This window comes from Euprymna scolopes, chromosome 27 (assembly GCF_053919585.1).
Source record: "Euprymna scolopes isolate OS-2025 chromosome 27, ASM5391958v1, whole genome shotgun sequence".
NCBI classification, from domain to species: Eukaryota; Metazoa; Mollusca; class Cephalopoda; order Sepiida; family Sepiolidae; genus Euprymna; species Euprymna scolopes.
In genome coordinates, this window is record NC_136508.1 from 68,702,975 (window position 1) to 68,722,085 (window position 19,111).

At 37.1% G+C, this 19,111-nt stretch overlaps 2 protein-coding genes across 6 annotated transcripts in view; one reads left to right on the top strand and one right to left on the bottom strand.

Annotated features, from left to right (window-relative positions):
- Positions 1-19,111, bottom strand: part of LOC145248896 (protein Aster-B-like) — a 465,755-nt gene that overhangs the window by 161,233 nt on the left and 285,411 nt on the right. The window lies entirely within an intron of this gene.
- Positions 5,361-7,414, top strand: LOC145248627 (uncharacterized; the record flags this gene model as incomplete). The annotated part of the gene is made up of 2 exons (XM_080110304.1): positions 5,361-5,408; positions 7,346-7,414. Coding segments are annotated over 2 exons (117 nt in total), but the record flags the coding sequence as incomplete, so codon positions are not given.

The following is a 19,111-nucleotide window of genomic DNA, read 5'->3' on the forward strand; positions in this document are numbered from 1 at the left end:
CGAGGACAAAGAGGAATAAGTGCATGATGAGAACAGATACTACACCGTGTTCCCAACCAAAAGACCAAAGAATAAACCGTTTCATTAAAAGAATAAAAATATCTAATGCTTTGATTGAATAAATGCTATTAAATAAAATCTTTTCTGCAGAAAAAATTGGGAAGGATCCACTATTGAAACTGCTACTTTTACAGGTAAAGAGTGTACGTATGAGCTGAGATACCTTTGTGATATATGGCTCGGTGTTTGAGGATGTAATTAAAAACTACGACCTATACCAAGATTTATATTAAAGAAATTAAATTTTTTGATGAATCCAATTGTGGTATTTTTTTTATTTTTTTTTAATTAGAGAGTTTACAATAATATTGCAGAGACTGTGTTACTGTTTTAACTAGACGTTTATAAACAGAAAAAGAATGTTTTATTTTACTTGAAAATTGTAAAATTATAGAAATTTAAAATATAAAAATAGTAATACGCGGTTCAGAGAAGAGGGGAACACAGGGGCCGCACAAAACCCAGGGATCTACCTAATGTGTACCTGATAACAAAAGATAAACCTTACATTTAACAATTATAATTGTGAAACCCAGCCAAATCAGGTAAAATAACATTTGTTTTATTATGATTATGATGATGATAATTGTGATGATGATGATGATGATGATTACTAGTGTGATGATTATTTTTATTATTGTGATTATTGTGATGATGATTATTACTATTGTGATTATTATTATGATGATAGTTATTGTGATGATGTTGATGTGAAAACTCTAAAATATTTTGTTTTTCAAAACAAATAACGATCAACAAATAGCACTTGCAGCATAAACAATTGTAAATATTAAAAGTAATAATAATAAAGCTAAAAAACAAAAAAACAAAAACAAAAAAAAAACAAACATAACAAACCTTTCGATAATTATATCCACTGTAAGAATATACCATCGTTAAACGGGAGGCTTAGAATAAAAACCTCATTCCTGAAGAAACTCCAAAATAGCAAAAGAAAAAAAGAAAAAAAGAAAAAGAAAAGGGTCCTTCCGTCTTTTTCTTCTCCCCCTCCTAAATTCCACTTCTTATTGTCAGCCACTGTCCAAACACGAGAGAGCAGCGAGTCCCCCCCTCTCTGTCTCTCTCTCCTAATACTTCAGTTGCACGCCGCGCTCTACTCTGATGAAGCGGTCACATGTTTAACTTGTTGTGATGCATTTAGCCTGTGCTTATGATTCGTATGGAGACAAGCTACAAGCAGATCCAGACGTTGTGATCACACGACATTATGTAGATCCTATCAGCAGGCAATTGTCGTAATAATCAGGACATACAGTTTCACAAGCGGAGAAAGGACGCATGAACTCTAACATGTTGCTTTCACATTATGCATTTACCCATCAGTGGTAAAATAGAATCGGCTTAGAAGTAAAATAAATAGGAAATAAATAGCTGATTATCAATTAGCTATATGATATCATTTATAGGAAAAATGTATTCTGAGATAGAGAAAGGAGAGGGTGGACGAGAGAGCGAGGAACGGGGACAAGAGAGAGTGAAAGAAGGGAGGGCAAACGAGAGAGAGAAGGGAGGGGAAACGAGGGACAGAGAGAGAAGGGAGGGGGAAACGAGAGAGAGAGAAGGGAGGGGGAAACGAGAGAGAGAGAAGGGAGGAGGAAACGAGAGAGAGAGAAGGGAGGAGGAAACGAGAGAGAGAGAAGGGAGGAGGAAACGAGAGAGAGAGAAGGGAGGGGGAAACGAGAGAGAGAGAGGGGAGGGAAAACGAGAGAGAGAGAGGGGAGGGAAAACGAGAGAGAGAGAGGGGAGGGAAAACGAGAGAGAGAAAGGGGAGGGAAAACGAGAGAGAGAGAGGGGAGGGAAAACGAGAGAGAGAGAGAAGGGTAAACGAGAGAGAGAGAGAAGGGTAAACGAGAGAGAGAGAGAAGGGTAAACGAGAGAGAGAGAGAGAAGGGTAAACGAGAGAGAGAGAGAGAAGGGTAAACGAGAGAGAGAGAGAGAAGGGTAAACGAGAGAGAGAGAGAGAAGGGTAAACGAGAGAGAGAGAGAGAAGGGTAAACGAGAGAGAGAGAGAGAAGGGTAAACGAGAGAGAGAGAGAGAAGGGTAAACGAGAGAGAGAGAGAGAAGGGTAAACGAGAGAGAGAGAGAGAGAGAAGGGTAAACGAGAGAGAGAGAGAGAAGGGTAAACGAGAGAGAGAGAGAGAAGGGTAAACGAGAGAGAGAGAGAGAAGGGTAAACGAGAGAGAGAGAGAGAAGGGTAAACGAGAGAGAGAGAGAGAAGGGTAAACGAGAGAGAGAGAGAGAAGGGTAAACGAGAGAGAGAGAGAGAGAAGGGTAAACGAGAGAGAGAAGGGTAAACGAGAGAGAGAGAGAGAAGGGTAAACGAGAGAGAGAGAGAGAAGGGTAAACGAGAGAGAGAGAGAGAAGGGTAAACGAGAGAGAGAGAGAGAAGGGTAAACGAGAGAGAGAGAGAGAAGGGTAAACGAGAGAGAGAGAGAGAAGGGTAAACGAGAGAGAGAGAGAGAAGGGTAAACGAGAGAGAGAGAGAGAAGGGTAAACGAGAGAGAGAGAGAGAAGGGTAAACGAGAGAGAGTGAGAGAAGGGTAAACGAGAGAGAGAGAGCGAAGGGTAAACGAGAGAGAGAGAGCGAAGGGTAAACGAGAGAGAGAGAGCGAAGGGTAAACGAGAGAGAGAGAGCGAAGGGTAAACGAGAGAGAGAGAGCGAAGGGTAAACGAGAGAGAGAGAGCGAAGGGTAAACGAGAGAGAGAGAGCGAAGGGTAAACGAGAGAGAGAGAAGGGTAAACGAGAGAGAGAGAAGGGTAAACGAGAGAGAGAGAGAAGGGTAAACGAGAGAGAGAGAGAAGGGTAAACGAGAGAGAGAGAGAAGGGTAAACGAGAGAGAGAGAGAAGGGTAAACGAGAGAGAGAGAGAAGGGTAAACGAGAGAGAGAGAAGGGTAAACGAGAGAGAGAGAAGGGTAAACGAGAGAGAGAGAAGGGTAAACGAGAGAGAGAGAAGGGTAAACGAGAGAGAGAGAGAGAGAAGGGTAAACGAGAGAGAGAGAGAGAGAAGGGTAAACGAGAGAGAGAGAGAGAGAAGGGTAAACGAGAGAGAGAGAGAGAAGGGTAAACGAGAGAGAGAGAGAGAGAAGGGTAAACGAGAGAGAGAGAGAGAAGGGTAAACGAGAGAGAGAGAGAGAAGGGTAAACGAGAGAGAGAGAGAGAAGGGTAAACGAGAGAGAGAGAGAGAAGGGTAAACGAGAGAGAGAGAGAGAGAAGGGTAAACGAGAGAGAGAGAAGGGTAAACGAGAGAGAGAGAGAAGGGTAAACGAGAGAGAGAGAGAGAAGGGTAAACGAGAGAGAGAGAGAGAAGGGTAAACGAGAGAGAGAGAGAGAGAAGGGTAAACGAGAGAGAGAGAGAGAAGGGTAAACGAGAGAGAGAGAGAGAAGGGTAAACGAGAGAGAGAGAGAGAAGGGTAAACGAGAGAGAGAGAGAGAAGGGTAAACGAGAGAGAGAGAGAGAAGGGTAAACGAGAGAGAGAGAGAAGGGTAAACGAGAGAGAGAGAGAAGGGTAAACGAGAGAGAGAGAGAAGGGTAAACGAGAGAGAGAGAGAGAAGGGTAAACGAGAGAGAGAGAGAGAAGGGTAAACGAGAGAGAGAGAGAGAAGGGTAAACGAGAGAGAGAGAGAGAAGGGTAAACGAGAGAGAGAGAGAGAGAAGGGTAAACGAGAGAGAGAGAGAGAGAAGGGTAAACGAGAGAGAGAGAGAGAGAAGGGTAAACGAGAGAGAGAGAGAGAAGGGTAAACGAGAGAGAGAGAGAGAAGGGTAAACGAGAGAGAGAGAGAAGGGTAAACGAGAGAGAGAGAGAAGGGTAAACGAGAGAGAGAGAGAGAAGGGTAAACGAGAGAGAGAGAGAGAAGGGTAAACGAGAGAGAGAGAGAGAAGGGTAAACGAGAGAGAGAGAGAGAAGGGTAAACGAGAGAGAGAGAGAGAAGGGTAAACGAGAGAGAGAGAGAGAGAAGGGTAAACGAGAGAGAGAGAGAGAAGGGTAAACGAGAGAGAGAGAGAAGGGTAAACGAGAGAGAGAGAGAGAAGGGTAAACGAGAGAGAGAGAGAAGGGTAAACGAGAGAGAGAGAGAAGGGTAAACGAGAGAGAGAGAGAAGGGTAAACGAGAGAGAGAGAGAGAAGGGTAAACGAGAGAGAGAGAGAAGGGTAAACGAGAGAGAGAGAGAGAAGGGTAAACGAGAGAGAGAGAGAGAAGGGTAAACGAGAGAGAGAGAGAGAGAGAAGGGTAAACGAGAGAGAGAGAGAGAGAAGGGGAAACGAGAGAGAGAGAGAGAGAGAAGGGGAAACGAGAGAGAGAGAGAGAGAAGGGGAAACGAGAGAGAGAGAGAGAGAAGGGGAAACGAGAGAGAGAGAGAGAGAAGGGGAAACGAGAGAGAGAGAGAGAGAGAGAGAAGGGGAAACGAGAGAGAGAGAGAGAGAGAAGGGGAAACGAGAGAGAGAGAGAGAGAGAAGGGGAAACGAGAGAGAGAGAGAGAGAGAGAAGGGGAAACGAGAGAGAGAGAGGGAAGGGGAAACGAGAGAGAGAGAGGGAAGGGGAAACGAGAGAGAGAGAGAGAGAAGGGGAAACGAGAGAGAGAGAGAATGAAAGAGAGAGAGAGAGAGATAGGCCAAGCAAGAGAGAGAGAGAGAGATAGAGGCCAAGCAAGAGAGAGAGAGATAGAGGCCAAGCAAGAGAGAGAGAGAGATAGAGGCCAAGCAAGAGAGAGAGAGAGATAGAGGCCAAGCAAGAGAGAGAGAGAGATAGAGGCCAAGCAAGAGAGAGAGAGAGATAGAGGCCAAGCAAGAGAGAGAGAGAGATAGAGGCCAAGCAAGAGAGAGAGAGAGATAGAGGCCAAGCAAGAGAGAGAGAGAGAGATAGAGGCCAAGCAAGAGAGAGAGATAGAGGCCAAGCAAGAGAGAGAGAGAGAGATAGAGGCCAAGCAAGAGAGAGAGAGAGATAGAGGCCAAGCAAGAGAGAGAGAGAGAGATAGAGGCCAAGCAAGAGAGAGAGAGAGAGAGATAGAGGCCAAGCAAGAGAGAGAGAGAGAGAGATAGAGGCCAAGCAAGAGAGAGAGAGATAGAGATAGAGGCCAAGCAAGAGAGAGAGATAGAGGCCAAGCAAGAGAGAGAGAGAGAGATAGAGGCCAAGCAAGAGAGAGAGAGAGAGAGATAGAGGCCAAGCAAGAGAGAGAGAGAGAGAGAGAGAGAGATAGAGGCCAAGCAAGAGAGAGAGAGAGAGAGAGATAGAGGCCAAGCAAGAGAGAGAGAGAGAGAGAGATAGAGGCCAAGCAAGAGAGAGAGAGAGAGAGAGATAGAGGCCAAGCAAGAGAGAGAGAGAGAGAGAGAGATAGAGGCCAAGCAAGAGAGAGAGAGATAGAGGCCAAGCAAGAGAGAGAGAGAGAGATAGGGGCCGAGAGAGAGAGAGATAGATCCCAAGCAAGAGAGAGAGAGAGAGATAGAGGCCAAGCAAGAGAGAGAGAGAGAGATAGAGGCCAAGCAAGAGAGAGAGAGAGATAGAGGCCAAGCAAGAGAGAGAGAGAGATAGAGGCCAAGCAAGAGAGAGAGAGAGAGATAGAGGCCAAGCAAGAGAGAGAGAGAGAGATAGAGGCCAAGCAAGAGAGAGAGAGAGAGATAGAGGCCAAGCAAGAGAGAGAGAGAGATAGAGGCCAAGCAAGAGAGAGAGAGAGATAGAGGCCAAGCAAGAGAGAGAGAGAGATAGAGGCCAAGCAAGAGAGAGAGAGAGAGATAGAGGCCAAGCAAGAGAGAGAGAGAGATAGAGGCCAAGCAAGAGAGAGAGAGAGATAGAGGCCAAGCAAGAGAGAGAGAGAGAGATAGAGGCCAAGCAAGAGAGAGAGAGAGAGATAGAGGCCAAGCAAGAGAGAGAGAGAGAGATAGAGGCCAAGCAAGAGAGAGAGAGAGAGAGAGATAGAGGCCAAGCAAGAGAGAGAGAGATAGAGATAGAGGCCAAGCAAGAGAGAGAGATAGAGGCCAAGCAAGAGAGAGAGAGAGAGATAGAGGCGAAGCAAGAGAGAGAGAGAGAGAGAGATAGAGGCGAAGCAAGAGAGAGAGAGAGAGAGAGAGAGAGAGATAGAGGCGAAGCAAGAGAGAGAGAGAGATAGAGGCGAAGCAAGAGAGAGAGAGAGATAGAGGCGAAGCAAGAGAGAGAGAGAGATAGAGGCGAAGCAAGAGAGAGAGATAGAGAGGCGAAGCAAGAGAGAGAGATAGAGAGGCGAAGCAAAAGAGAGATAGAGAGGCGAAGCAAAAGAGAGATAGAGAGGCGAAGCAAAAGAGAGATAGAGAGGCGAAGCAAAAGAGAGATAGAGAGGCGAAGCAAAAGAGAGATAGAGAGGCGAAGCAAAAGAGAGATAGAGAGGCGAAGCAAAAGAGAGATAGAGAGGCGAAGCAAAAGAGAGATAGAGAGGCGAAGCAAAAGAGAGATAGAGAGGCGAAGCAAAAGAGAGATAGAGAGGCGAAGCAAAAGAGAGATAGAGAGGCGAAGCAAAAGAGAGATAGAGAGGCGAAGCAAAAGAGAGATAGAGAGGCGAAGCAAAAGAGAGATAGAGAGGCGAAGCAAAAGAGAGATAGAGAGGCGAAGCAAAAGAGAGATAGAGAGGCGAAGCAAAAGAGAGATAGAGAGGCGAAGCAAAAGAGAGATAGAGAGGCGAAGCAAAAGAGAGATAGAGAGGCGAAGCAAAAGAGAGATAGAGAGGCGAAGCAAAAGAGATAGAGAGGCGAAGCAAAAGAGATATAGAGGCGAAGCAAAAGAGATAGAGAGGCGAAGCAAAAGAGATAGAGAGGCGAAGCAAAAGAGATAGAGAGGCGAAGCAAAAGAGATAGAGAGGCGAAGCAAAAGAGATAGAGAGGCGAAGCAAAAGAGATAGAGAGGCGAAGCAAAAGAGAGATAGAGAGGCGAAGCAAAAGAGAGATAGAGAGGCGAAGCAAAAGAGAGATAGAGAGGCGAAGCAAAAGAGAGATAGAGAGGCGAAGCAAAAGAGAGATAGAGAGGCGAAGCAAAAGAGAGATAGAGAGGCGAAGCAAAAGAGAGATAGAGAGGCGAAGCAAAAGAGAGATAGAGGCGAAGCAAAAGAGAGATAGAGGCGAAGCAAAAGAGAGATAGAGGCGAAGCAAAAGAGAGATAGAGGCGAAGCAAAAGAGAGATAGAGAGGCGCAGCGAGAGAGAGAGGCGCAGTGAGATAGAGAGGCGAAGCAAAAGAGAGAGAGAGATAGAGAGAGGCGAAGCAAAAGAGAGAGAGAGGCGAAGCAAAAGAGAGAGAGAGGCGAAGCAAAAGAGAGAGAGGCGAAGCAAAAGAGAGAGAGAGAGAGCGGGAGAGAGAGAGAGAAAGGGTTAGTGTTTGAAAAAGAGAAAGAGGGAGCCAAAGATATATAGAGAGAGAAAGAAAGAAATAAAGAGACATATGGGGTATATAATATTGATTATATACAAGATAAAAACCAATAGGATAAGTATTATTTTTTGGACTACAATTTTCATGTGTTTTTTTCACGTTTCAGTCGATGTAACAACGCACCTTCGTCAGGGGCATCTTGATGAACCTCTGGAATCTTTCTGTTGAACTCTGTAATCTGTACGGAATTTTTAAAGGAACTTTTTATTTAATCTATGGAGGTAGCTTTCTTCCATTCTGTCAATCATAAGAGGGTAAAAGTCTTAATTGTAATAGTATTCTTATTATTGCCTGCACTGAGGATTGAACCTTTAACCATGCTGAATATTTAGAATTTGCAAAGGATCTGTGACGTAAGTGAAATAAGAAGGTCGGGGGATTACATCGGCTGAAACGTTGAAAGAATAACATCCAAGATTAGAATAGTAGTCTGAATAATCAATCCTCATCTAAAAAGTTCTTAAACATATATTAGCTTATATATTTGTTATATTTTGGAGAGTGACAATATACTTTTTGAAAGAGTCCAATGATTAATTATACATATTTTTTTTTCATTTATCCCTATATAGAAAAAAATTAATTTAGAAATACCACTTAAAAACATTCCAGCACCCAGCCAAGCATAGATACATTATCAAATTAAAAAAAATTGTGTGTGTGTGTGTGTATATATATATATATATATATATATATATATATATATATATATATATATATATATATACACACACACACACACACACACACACATGAACAAACAATAAAATATGTTAAAAAACACTTTTAAATGAGTTAAAAACATATTTCATCTGAAAAGGAAACACTAGATAAATGGATAGTCCTTAATCTGCGGAGTTTCAAAGAAATACTTTCCTTCTCATCAGAGGGTAGGAATTGTACAAATGGAAATTCTTTTAACTTTCTTGAAGTTAAACATTTGGATTTTACCGTCACTGGATTTTTTATCTTCCACTAGACTATCCATTCATGTGTAATCACCTTTTTCTTCACCATATTCCCTCTGCTTCACTTTTTTTGTTTTCAAGTAAGATCTTTGACTTGTTGTTTCATCAAATACTTCTGCATGCAAAATCCGATGCCGCATTTTGCTAATTCCTACCCTCTTGATGAGAAGGAAAGTATTTCTTCGAAACTCCGCGGATTAAGGACTATCCATTTATCTAGTATTTCCTTTTCAGATTAAATATGTTTTTAACTCATTTCAAAGTGTTTTTTAACATATTTTATTAACTGTTTGCTCATATTATAAGCTCTATTTCCTATTTGGTTTTATCGAGCTTTTACATCTGGCTGAGATAATTTTATAAATATTAATTCTTTAATATTTATAATATACTTTAATTTTACCATCTTGGATCATTTTGGTAAATTTAATTGTAATTTATATATATATATATATATATATATATATATATATATATATATATATATATATATATATATATATATATACAGGGTGTCCCAGAAGTCGCGCACCATATATTTATATTTATATTTTTTTTGTTTCAGATTTTATTCGGCCTAGAAGTCGCGCACCATATATTTATATATTTTTTTGTTTCAGATTTTATTCGATATGGGCGAGACATTAACAATGTAAGAAAGAGTTAAATTGATTTTTATGTTTGGAAGAGATGGGGCTACATACCGCTCGGTAGCTAAAGAATTCAACCGCACTCATCCCGAGCGAGAAAAACCATTGAGCCATACCACTGTCTGCCGTTTGATCAAACGTTTCCAAGAAACAGGTTCAGTTGCTGACCGCGAGAGATGTGGTCGACGAAAGAATGTAACTGATGAGGAAACATCAACTATGGTTTTGGCGAATGTTGCTAGAAGCCCCGTGAAATCAGTAAGGAGAATAAGCCAGGAGCTTACGATTAGCAAATCATCAGTACATCGTATTCTTAAAACACAGAAATAAAGAAATAAAGAGAATCGATGCATGTATTCAGGCTGAAGGTGAACAATTTGAGCATCTATTGTGATTTTGATTAATAAAATATTCATTGATATTCATATGTTTTTATATAAATCTACATGCGCGACTTCTGGGACACCCTATATATATATATATATATATATATATATATATATATATATATATATATATATATATATATACACACACACACACACACACATTATATATATATATATATATATTTATTTTTTAATTATGAGTGATATAATTCTCCAAGTTTTATCAGTTGGTTATTTATTACTTTTTAAAAAGGTATACATGACCATAATCTTCGTAATTGAGAAGGAACGGCAGAGTGTATCGGTTACGTGAACCATGTAAGTTGTCCCAAATGGTGTTTTTATAAGTGTTTTAAGGTAAACATCTGAAGAGTATGTGACTAAATATGCAGCAATAACATAATTTTGTAGACTTGTTGCTTCAATAAGAAACAATATTTTAACGGATACCTTGTGAAAAGTAATAAATAATCAACTATGCAAACTTGATATTTGAAACTTGAAGAATTATTATACTACGCTGTATATGCATCTTGAACCAAATAAAAAGATATTCATTGAGCTTGGATTTTTAAAAAAATTTCCAAAATTTATACAAAAAAAAAAAAAAATCTTTTTCATTATAGAAAATTTTATTTATAAGTTTTTTTTTTGTTGTTTTTTTTAATCCATTACGATTGGTCTATACAAACCGAATAAGTTTCAAGTAAATGATAAACCCATTACTTCATTTAATCACATAAATTTATATACGAAAGTATAATTTTATGCGTAAAATTCAACAGTGCTCAATACATAGGTAAAGCTAGGTAGTAAGTTAGAAAAATATATGTGGCAATTAAGCTACACAGAATATTCCGTCAGCATAAGCCTGATGAATCCTAGTGTGGATGAAACGCGGAATATTCTGTGTAGCTTAATTGCCATATATATTTTTCTAACTTATTACTATATATATAAATTATCCTTGGTTAATATTGTTCAGAGGTGGAACATCCAATGAATTTAACTAGGTTTATACAAGAGTGCTCAATACCGAGATTGAGCAATATAGACGTTTTATCTTAACATAAATCTCTAAGTATCATTACACATTCATGAGTATGTTTCAGTGAATTAGCTATAAATAACTAGAGACTTTGTCAGGATATGTTGATTTTACAAAGGCAAAGAGAGAGAGAGAGAGAGAGAGAGAAAAAAAAAATAAATGAAAACAATGGATTAAAGACTTGGTATTTTTACAATCAACATTGCCTGACAAAGTCACTACTTATTTATAACTAGTTGGCTGAAACATACCCATGAATGTGTAGCGATACCTAAATGTTTATGTAATAATATATATATATATATATATATATATATATATATATATGTTGTTTTGAAAAAAGAAAAAAACCGAATGAATTTATGAAATAATCAACGTTTCGTCCCTATTGCAGAGGACATCTTCAGGATATTAAAAGGAAAAATGCATAAAAAGAAAATGATCATAGACCATACGAAAATGAAAAGAAAATAGCGTTAGAATCCTACCCATAGCGGGAAGGAAAAACCTGTTTTTATAGCCTATACACACACGCATTTTTCCTTTTAATATCCTGAAGATGTCCTCTGCAATAGGGACGAAACGTTGATTATTTCATAAATTCATTCGGTTTTTTCTTTTTTCAAAACAACATAACTTCAACCATCGCTGGTATTTTTATTTTATACATACATACATACATTATATATATATATATATATATATATATATATATATATATGTATATATATAATGTATATACACGTACATACATACACTATAGAGACACCCAACGTTGCCCGGGATTGAATGATGATCAAGAATGTTTCACACCTCCTATATTTTTGTTGTCATCGAAATCAGTGAAATCGCTCATTTTTCAATCAAACCTGTTCTAGTTGGGGACCCATCGCAGTGCACCAGGAGAAAGTTTCACATGCCTCCCCGCAGTTACTTAGTCCACAATACAGTGTAGTCTACATTGCACTGTGGAGAACCTATTGTTGATTATATAAGATTTTTTAATATATAATAGCTTGAATTAATGTTTAAAATGCAAAAGTCAATATCATAGTGCAATTGTGCTTTAAAAAGAAACATTCATTTCAAACGTGCTTCTGTCATATCAAAGAACCGTCTATTGATTTTATATGGTAATAAAACTTCTCAAATGCACTCGTAATGTTAGGCTGTGCAAGGTGTTAATTTTGGTACAAATTGCATGTTCCTTCTTTCATTGAATTATTTTAATTATCGATACTTATTGAAGATATTTCAATACAAAACCTATCTAAGAACACTGTCGAGCACATAAATTACCTTTGTGTAAAATTTCATAAAAATCGGCCCAGAAATTTTCGAGTCCATTTCTGTTTAGAGCACAATTACATTTTCAACTTTAATTCAAGCCATTACATAAAGATAATGTTATAAAATCAATAGGTTCTTTACAGTGCAATGTAGACGACAGTATATTGTGGAGTAAAGTCACTGCGAAAGGAATGCGATGTTTCCTCTAGGTCCTCAATTAGAGCAGACAATCAATTGATTTGATTGGAAAATGAGTGCTTTCATCGATTTTGATGGCAATAAAAAAAATGGGAGTGAGAAACATTAGTGGATCATCATTCATTCCCAGACAACGTCGGGTCACCGTGCTAATATATATATATATATATATATATATATATATATATATATATGATTGTTGAGCTGGATTAAATCCGACGATATGAAATAAAATGGAGGTGGAAGGACCTGGATACTCAACGTTTCGCCCGATTTATGCGGGCTTCTACGAATATGTATGTATATATGACATCTAATTTACATAAGGAAAACACGCTGCTCTCCCCCATCATTATATATAGCCCCAATCCTCCGACTCTCTCGTCAATGACCATCCCTCTTGAAGAAGCCCGCATAAATCGGGCGAAACGTTGAGTATCCAGGTCCTTCCACCTCCATTTTATTATATATATATATATATATATATATATATATATATATATATATACACACACACTGTATATTTCGTATATTTGAAGTTTAAAAAAATCATCTTTAAAAACCAATATTTCATAAGATACCGGTTGTTGCAATCTCTCGCCTAGGTTAAACAAACATGGTTTCGTGATTTAGCAGTCAGTCGTCTTATACAACCGATATATGATAAATTTATTAAAATTTGCTCCAATTCTATACCTTGTCTTATCTGACGGTCGCCTTATACGCCGAAATATACGGTGTGTATATATACATATATATACACACACACACGTGAACACACTTCTTCCTCATTAAATATGAACAATGAATCTGATTGGTTAGGTAGCTAAACTATGTACCACGTGTATATATAAAAACACTTATTAACATGAATTCTATGCATTTTAGCCTCATGAGTACTTAGGAGAATGGAACACAGAAAATTCTCTCTAGCTTATATACCATATATATATTTCCATCACCGTTTATATATACATATAATAAATAATTATTCACGGACATGTTTCATCTTCGACTCATTCACGTGTTTAGACATGGCAAGATTTGACACTAACACCTCAGCAACCGCGCCTGATACTCTACCAGTGAGCAAAGAACCTAGCTAGTAAACATGGAAGAAATGTATTACACTTCCGATATATGTTGGAGTTTTATTTTATTTATTTTTTAAATTTCAGTTGCTATAATTGAAAGTCTAGTCAGGCTGGCAAATCTCATTGAACAAATTTAATTACAATATAAGATCATTCAGAATGCCTTTTGATTTCTTTGTATATCAACCATTTTAATCTCTTGCTAATAGATGACAAGAAAAAAAAAAAAAGGAATTATTTTTGCAACTCATCAAGATTAGAAAGATATGTGGAAACATTTAAACTAATAGAAAGTAGATTACTTGGACTTTAAAATCCTTGGCAAATCCACACAAATTAAAGGATTAAAAGTTTTGGAAGCTATTTATATCCAATCATTTTTATAAATAGAGATAAAAAAAAAACAAAACAAAAAAAAAAACAGTATCATAACAACAACAATTTTTTGTCCTAATCCAAAGCGAGTTATTTTGGGGAACTGGTTTTCCTCCCACGAAAAACCCACCTTGTCTTCTAACTCTGTCCTCTGGGAAGGCAAACGGGGACACGATTTCTTATAAAAATAATGGACACAGCTCAAAACCTCAGGATCAACCACTTGAACATAAAGGGGGTTGTTTTGATTTATGGCATACTAGTGTGGGTGGCCAGCGTTGCCTGGGTGTTTGGAGGTGTGTGTTGAGCAAAAACAAAAACAAAAAAAAAAACAACAACAAAACGTGATGTCTTTGCCATTGCGCCCATCAACAAACCAGAAGTAACGTATGTTTAAATTAAAGCTAGTCAATCAAAAAGAGGTGAGGACTTTCAAAAATATCGGCAAAAAAGCGGCCCCTCCCTGTAGAAAAGTGCTCAGTTGAGGGTAAAGGAATTAATGTTTTTAGTCAATTTTTCGACATTTGTCGTCAGAAGGGTCGAGCTTCAAAATGATATCAATCTTGTGAAAATCCGTCACCTCTGTCGAAATTTTTGCGATACATACATACATAAATTTAAACAGACAGGGGAGATTTATATCATAGATGAACTCTTTTCAGGTTATTTAATGCCAAATCCAATCATTTTGGAAATTTTTTATGCTTTTAGTTCTTTGAATATTTATTCATGGTGTTTGGTTTGCTTGTTTTGTTTTATGGCATATCAACCTTTTTTTGAGTTACTGCGTAATCCAGAAATTTTGGAAAAAGTTTTTATACATTCAAATATTTATTCAGGGTATTTAGTTTGGTTGTTTTGCTTTACATCATGTCAACACTTTTCAGATGATTTTCAGTAATTGGAACAAAGATTTTACGCTTCAAGTTCTTTATATCTTCAAATATTTATTCATGGTGTTTGGTTTGGTTGTTTTGCAGAGGAAAACTTGTTTTCCTTTTTGACTTTGTAGAACATGATTTGAGTTTTGCAAAAAAAAAAAAAAAAAAAAAAATGGAAGGAACAAAGTGAAGCCTGCATGGTCCCCTGGGAGTGCACAGTGAACGAGGCATAAAAAAAATGACTAAGTTCAGCATTGCCCCCTTCCCCCCATTTAGCCCCAAAAGTCCTCGGGGGACATCAAATCCTGGTGAAAATGAACAAACAGTGCAGTTTTAGGCTTTAACATATATAAATTTGAGTTCTGCAAAGAAATGACTAAGTCCATCATTTGCCCCCCCCCCGGCCCCATTCGCCCCAAAAGTCCTCAAGGCCTTAATATATGTAAATTTGAGTTCAGCACCATACAAAACTGCTAAATAGACATACACAAAAAATTTTGGACATGGTAAAATAGTCCCAAAAATGGGGTGTTTTTATTAACCCTAAAGCAGCCCCTGGGGCACACCCAAGAGTTATCGCAAAATATAGATAAACAAAATTATATAGAAATCAGTTAGTTACAACTTTTCAGAAAGTTTCATAAAAATCCAAGGCATCATCTTTTTTTTTTTTAATAAGCACAAAAGTGTCAGTTTTAGCTTTCATGGAAAATCCGTTCTGTTACTTTTTTACTTATATCATGTTTAATGTTTGTGCAAAATTTCAAAAAATTCCAAGGTGTAGTTATTGAGAAAAGTGCGGACAGACAAACGGACAAGGGTGAATTTACAGGTCCATCCTCCTTTTGTCGGGGGGGGGGGGACCAAGAAAATGTTTAGTGCATTTTAGGTTAGGTAGCCAGTATCTCCAGACAACCTGATCTGGTAGCACCAAAAGGATACAAAAGGACATACGCTTGTACTGAATTAGCACAACAGTGAAACCTAGTCATTGTCGTCATCAATTCAGATTGCTGTTGCTGCTGCTTACACGGATATTTGTACATGATTTGTATATCGGCTGGGTTTGGTCACCGAAAATATTGATCAGCAATTAATGACACACAACCAATTATTTATGATCTGATTACCATACATTTATTCAGGTATAAGAATGCAATAAAGCCTATAGTCATTTTTACTCTTACTGCTTATAAGGAAAAAAAAAAACAAAAAAACTGCTGAACACCAGTGTCACCAGATTCTTCTACTACACGTGCCCCCCCACCCCTACACCTTTGAGGGTTGAGAACTCTGATAAGAGAGATTCGTGGTTGCCACTAACGATAATACATAGTTTTTCATACAAGATTAGAGCCCTATCGGTTTTTGATAATGCTTAATATAAGATCAATTACGATTTCACTTACGTGATAGCTTGTTCTGATGGTGTGATGGGTAGGAACTCTGACCGTTAAGATAACGATTAAGTTTCAATCTCAGCTGAAAGTACTTGCTTATCTAGCCATACTGAAGAGTTACATTACAACAAAATAGCAATTTGTGTGTGTGTGTGTGTGATCCACGAACTGTTGTTTTGTTGTAACATTTATATAATTTATATACTTACACAAATCTTCCTTTCTGAAACTTAATTTAAATACACTTCATTTATTATAAAAGCTCTATTTTATATCGACCACTTTTGAAAAAAAAAACATTGGTTTTAAGTTCAATGGCAAGTAAGCTACATACAGACATCCAGGTTTCATTCCAGCAGGAAATCATCAGGCTAATATGTATAAAGTAAAAAAAAAAAAAAAAAAAAAAAAAGAAAAAAAATCAACATTCTAACCAGCTAGAACTGGCGAAATTCATCAGATGAAGCCCAAAGGTTAGTAGAATGTCATCTGATTAATCTTCTGGTCTTGGTGGGATTAAATAAATTATAAGAAATGACTAGAATGTTGTATTAAGTTTTTTTTCTAAGTTTAATTGAACTTCCTACTCAAGATTTCCAACAGAAATTACTATCTTTTACAAATCATAATGGACCCCTGTCGATTTCGGTGTATGAGCTTCCACCACAATAACTAAGTTGCTCGGAAATCCACACAGATGATTTGTTTATAGTGGTGAAGGCTTTGTGTAGAACCAACCACCCTTTTTGGTATTACTGCTAATCTTTGTTGGTGCAGATGGTTGCCACAGGACAGAATATACAGTAGACTGCAGGTTTTTACAGAGTTCCCCCACTCCTAGATGCATTATATATATATATAGCTTGACATTGTATCCCTAATATGTTACCTGGTATCTTCTGATGAGAAGCATAGGCTTCAAAATACTATGGTATAAAAGTTTTACTTATCCTACACCCCTAATTAATGTAACATTCATATTAAATAAGCAAATAAATCTATATGCATTAGTATATATTTTTATATTGTCATTTCTTCATATTCTATATATATATATATATATATATATATATATATATATATATATATATATAAAAAATGTCTGTTTATGCGTTTTCCATCTAATGTAGAGCTAAAACGTAAATGGATATAAGTCATCATACACTGACGATTATTTGTAGCAAAAAGAAAATAAATTTTAAAAACAACATTGGGATTAACATGCTCTGTTTATATTCATCGATTTCCAATCTGAACACTGAACCATGACTCGAGGTACAATTAAAAGGGAGATAATTTTCTTTTAGACATTACGAAAAAAAAATAATTTAACAAATAGTTGAACTTATTAAATTTTGTAAATTTACCTTAAATTTCAATTTGATATTAACAAAAAGTATAATTAAAATATCGAACTTAAATATATTTGAACATCTCTGTGGAATGATATATAATGTGTCTTTGTAATCTAAGTAAAATAGAGCCTCCCCTTTTTTTTAATGTATTTTTAATTTTTTATTTAACAAAAACTTTGATTATTGGTAAGTGTGAATTACTTAGTAGTAAGAACCGATCTATGACAAATTTTATCCTAACAAAAATAATTTTAAAACCAACATAACTAACCAGCAGAGTGATATCACTGTTGTATGTATACCAGTAGTATTAACCTTAAGCAGGTTGAACCGGCTTCCTGTGAAGGAGGAGGTGTCAAAAAATATTAAATCCACAAGCAGTCCCCAGTTGCATGTCTATACCATTCTGGGGAGATAGCAACGTTAGGTCTTTGTAGTTCTTGGCGGGAAGTGTCAATGTCCTCCTGGTATACCGAAATGGTCACTCATCTAGTACTGACCAACTTCACAAAGTTGCTTAACTTCTGTGATCTAATGTGATTATGCGATATACCACTGTTGACCAAGGAAAGAGTCTATAATGCACGTGTAGCAAGTTAGATGGTATATGAAAGTGAAACGTAGTCAGTGAGGACTGAGGACATACGTTGCATGGAGAGAAATGATATGAGAACTGTACACTGAATGCGAGTCTTAAAGATGATCTCAGAGGGAGATTAAATTGAGACAGCATAAAGAAATGTGTGCCGAACAGGGAACTTTGTTGGTATGGTCATGTTGAAAAGATAGATGAGATTTCTTGGAGCAGTAGATGTAGAACAGTTGAAGTAGTATGGTGGCAATTGAAAATCCAAGGAAAACATGGGAGGAAGTGAAACGGGTGGATTTAAAAGGGAAACAGATGAAGACTTGGCCTTATATGGGTTAGTTTGAAAGTCTAATATATAAAAAGCTATATGTCTGACTGTCTGTCTCCATATTTTCAAACTTATCTCCTCTGAAACTAAAAGTCGCAGAGTGACACTAGGGGCCTCAAATAGTTGGATGTTTTATGGACCATTCTTTTATGGGTCTTTAGCTGGTTAAAATAGTTTTTAAGAGATCAAGAATGGGTCAAAATTGAAAAAAAATCGTTATACATTTTTTACATTAATCTTAGTTTATTTTTGATTTTTAACCAGTTTGTATGTGTGTTATGTTAGTATAGTGGAAACGTCACCGGCTTTGAATGCTACAGTTTTGGTTTCGATTCTAACTGATTGTACTTGAATACTTTGTTTTTTTTTTACTTTTGAAATCATGACTATAATAATATATATGAAATCTGGGCAAATTAAAATATATTTAAGCTAGTAAAGTTAGTAAAAAAAAAAAAAAAAAAAAAAAAAACTTTTTTATTTTTATACAAGGAAGGCAGTAATTTATTTAGTTTGACATTTTTACAGTTGAAAACGTAAATTGTTCAAAGAAATCAGGAAACCCCTTGTTCGTGTATCTCTATTATATAAAAGGAACTTTGAGAGAGAGAGAGAGAGAGAGAGAGAGAGAGAGAGAGAGAGAGAGAGTTTCCTATGGACTCCGAAAAAGCTGGGTTGATTTTTAATGAAATTTCTCACAAATGTACTTTTATGTATCTGTGAAACATAAAAAAAAATTAGCGTAGATTCCATGAGCAAAGTTTCTTTCTTAGAAGTGCACAACTGTGGAACTCTCTTCCCCTTGCCTGTTTCCCACCTGACTACAACTTGGATGTCTTCAAGTCCAACATAAACAGATTCCTGACAAACCGCCCCCTTACGTAAGACACTTTGTCGAATCTCCAATGCTGACAATTACTAGCAGTATCAGAATTTTTGTAGGAATTTTTGACACCCCTAACATGAAACTGCGAATACAATATAAAAATCTCGGAATTTATCTGTTAAAAGTGGGTTATTTATTTTCTTTATGGATTATACTTCCAAAATAAACTATTACAGTTGTTTTAAAAGT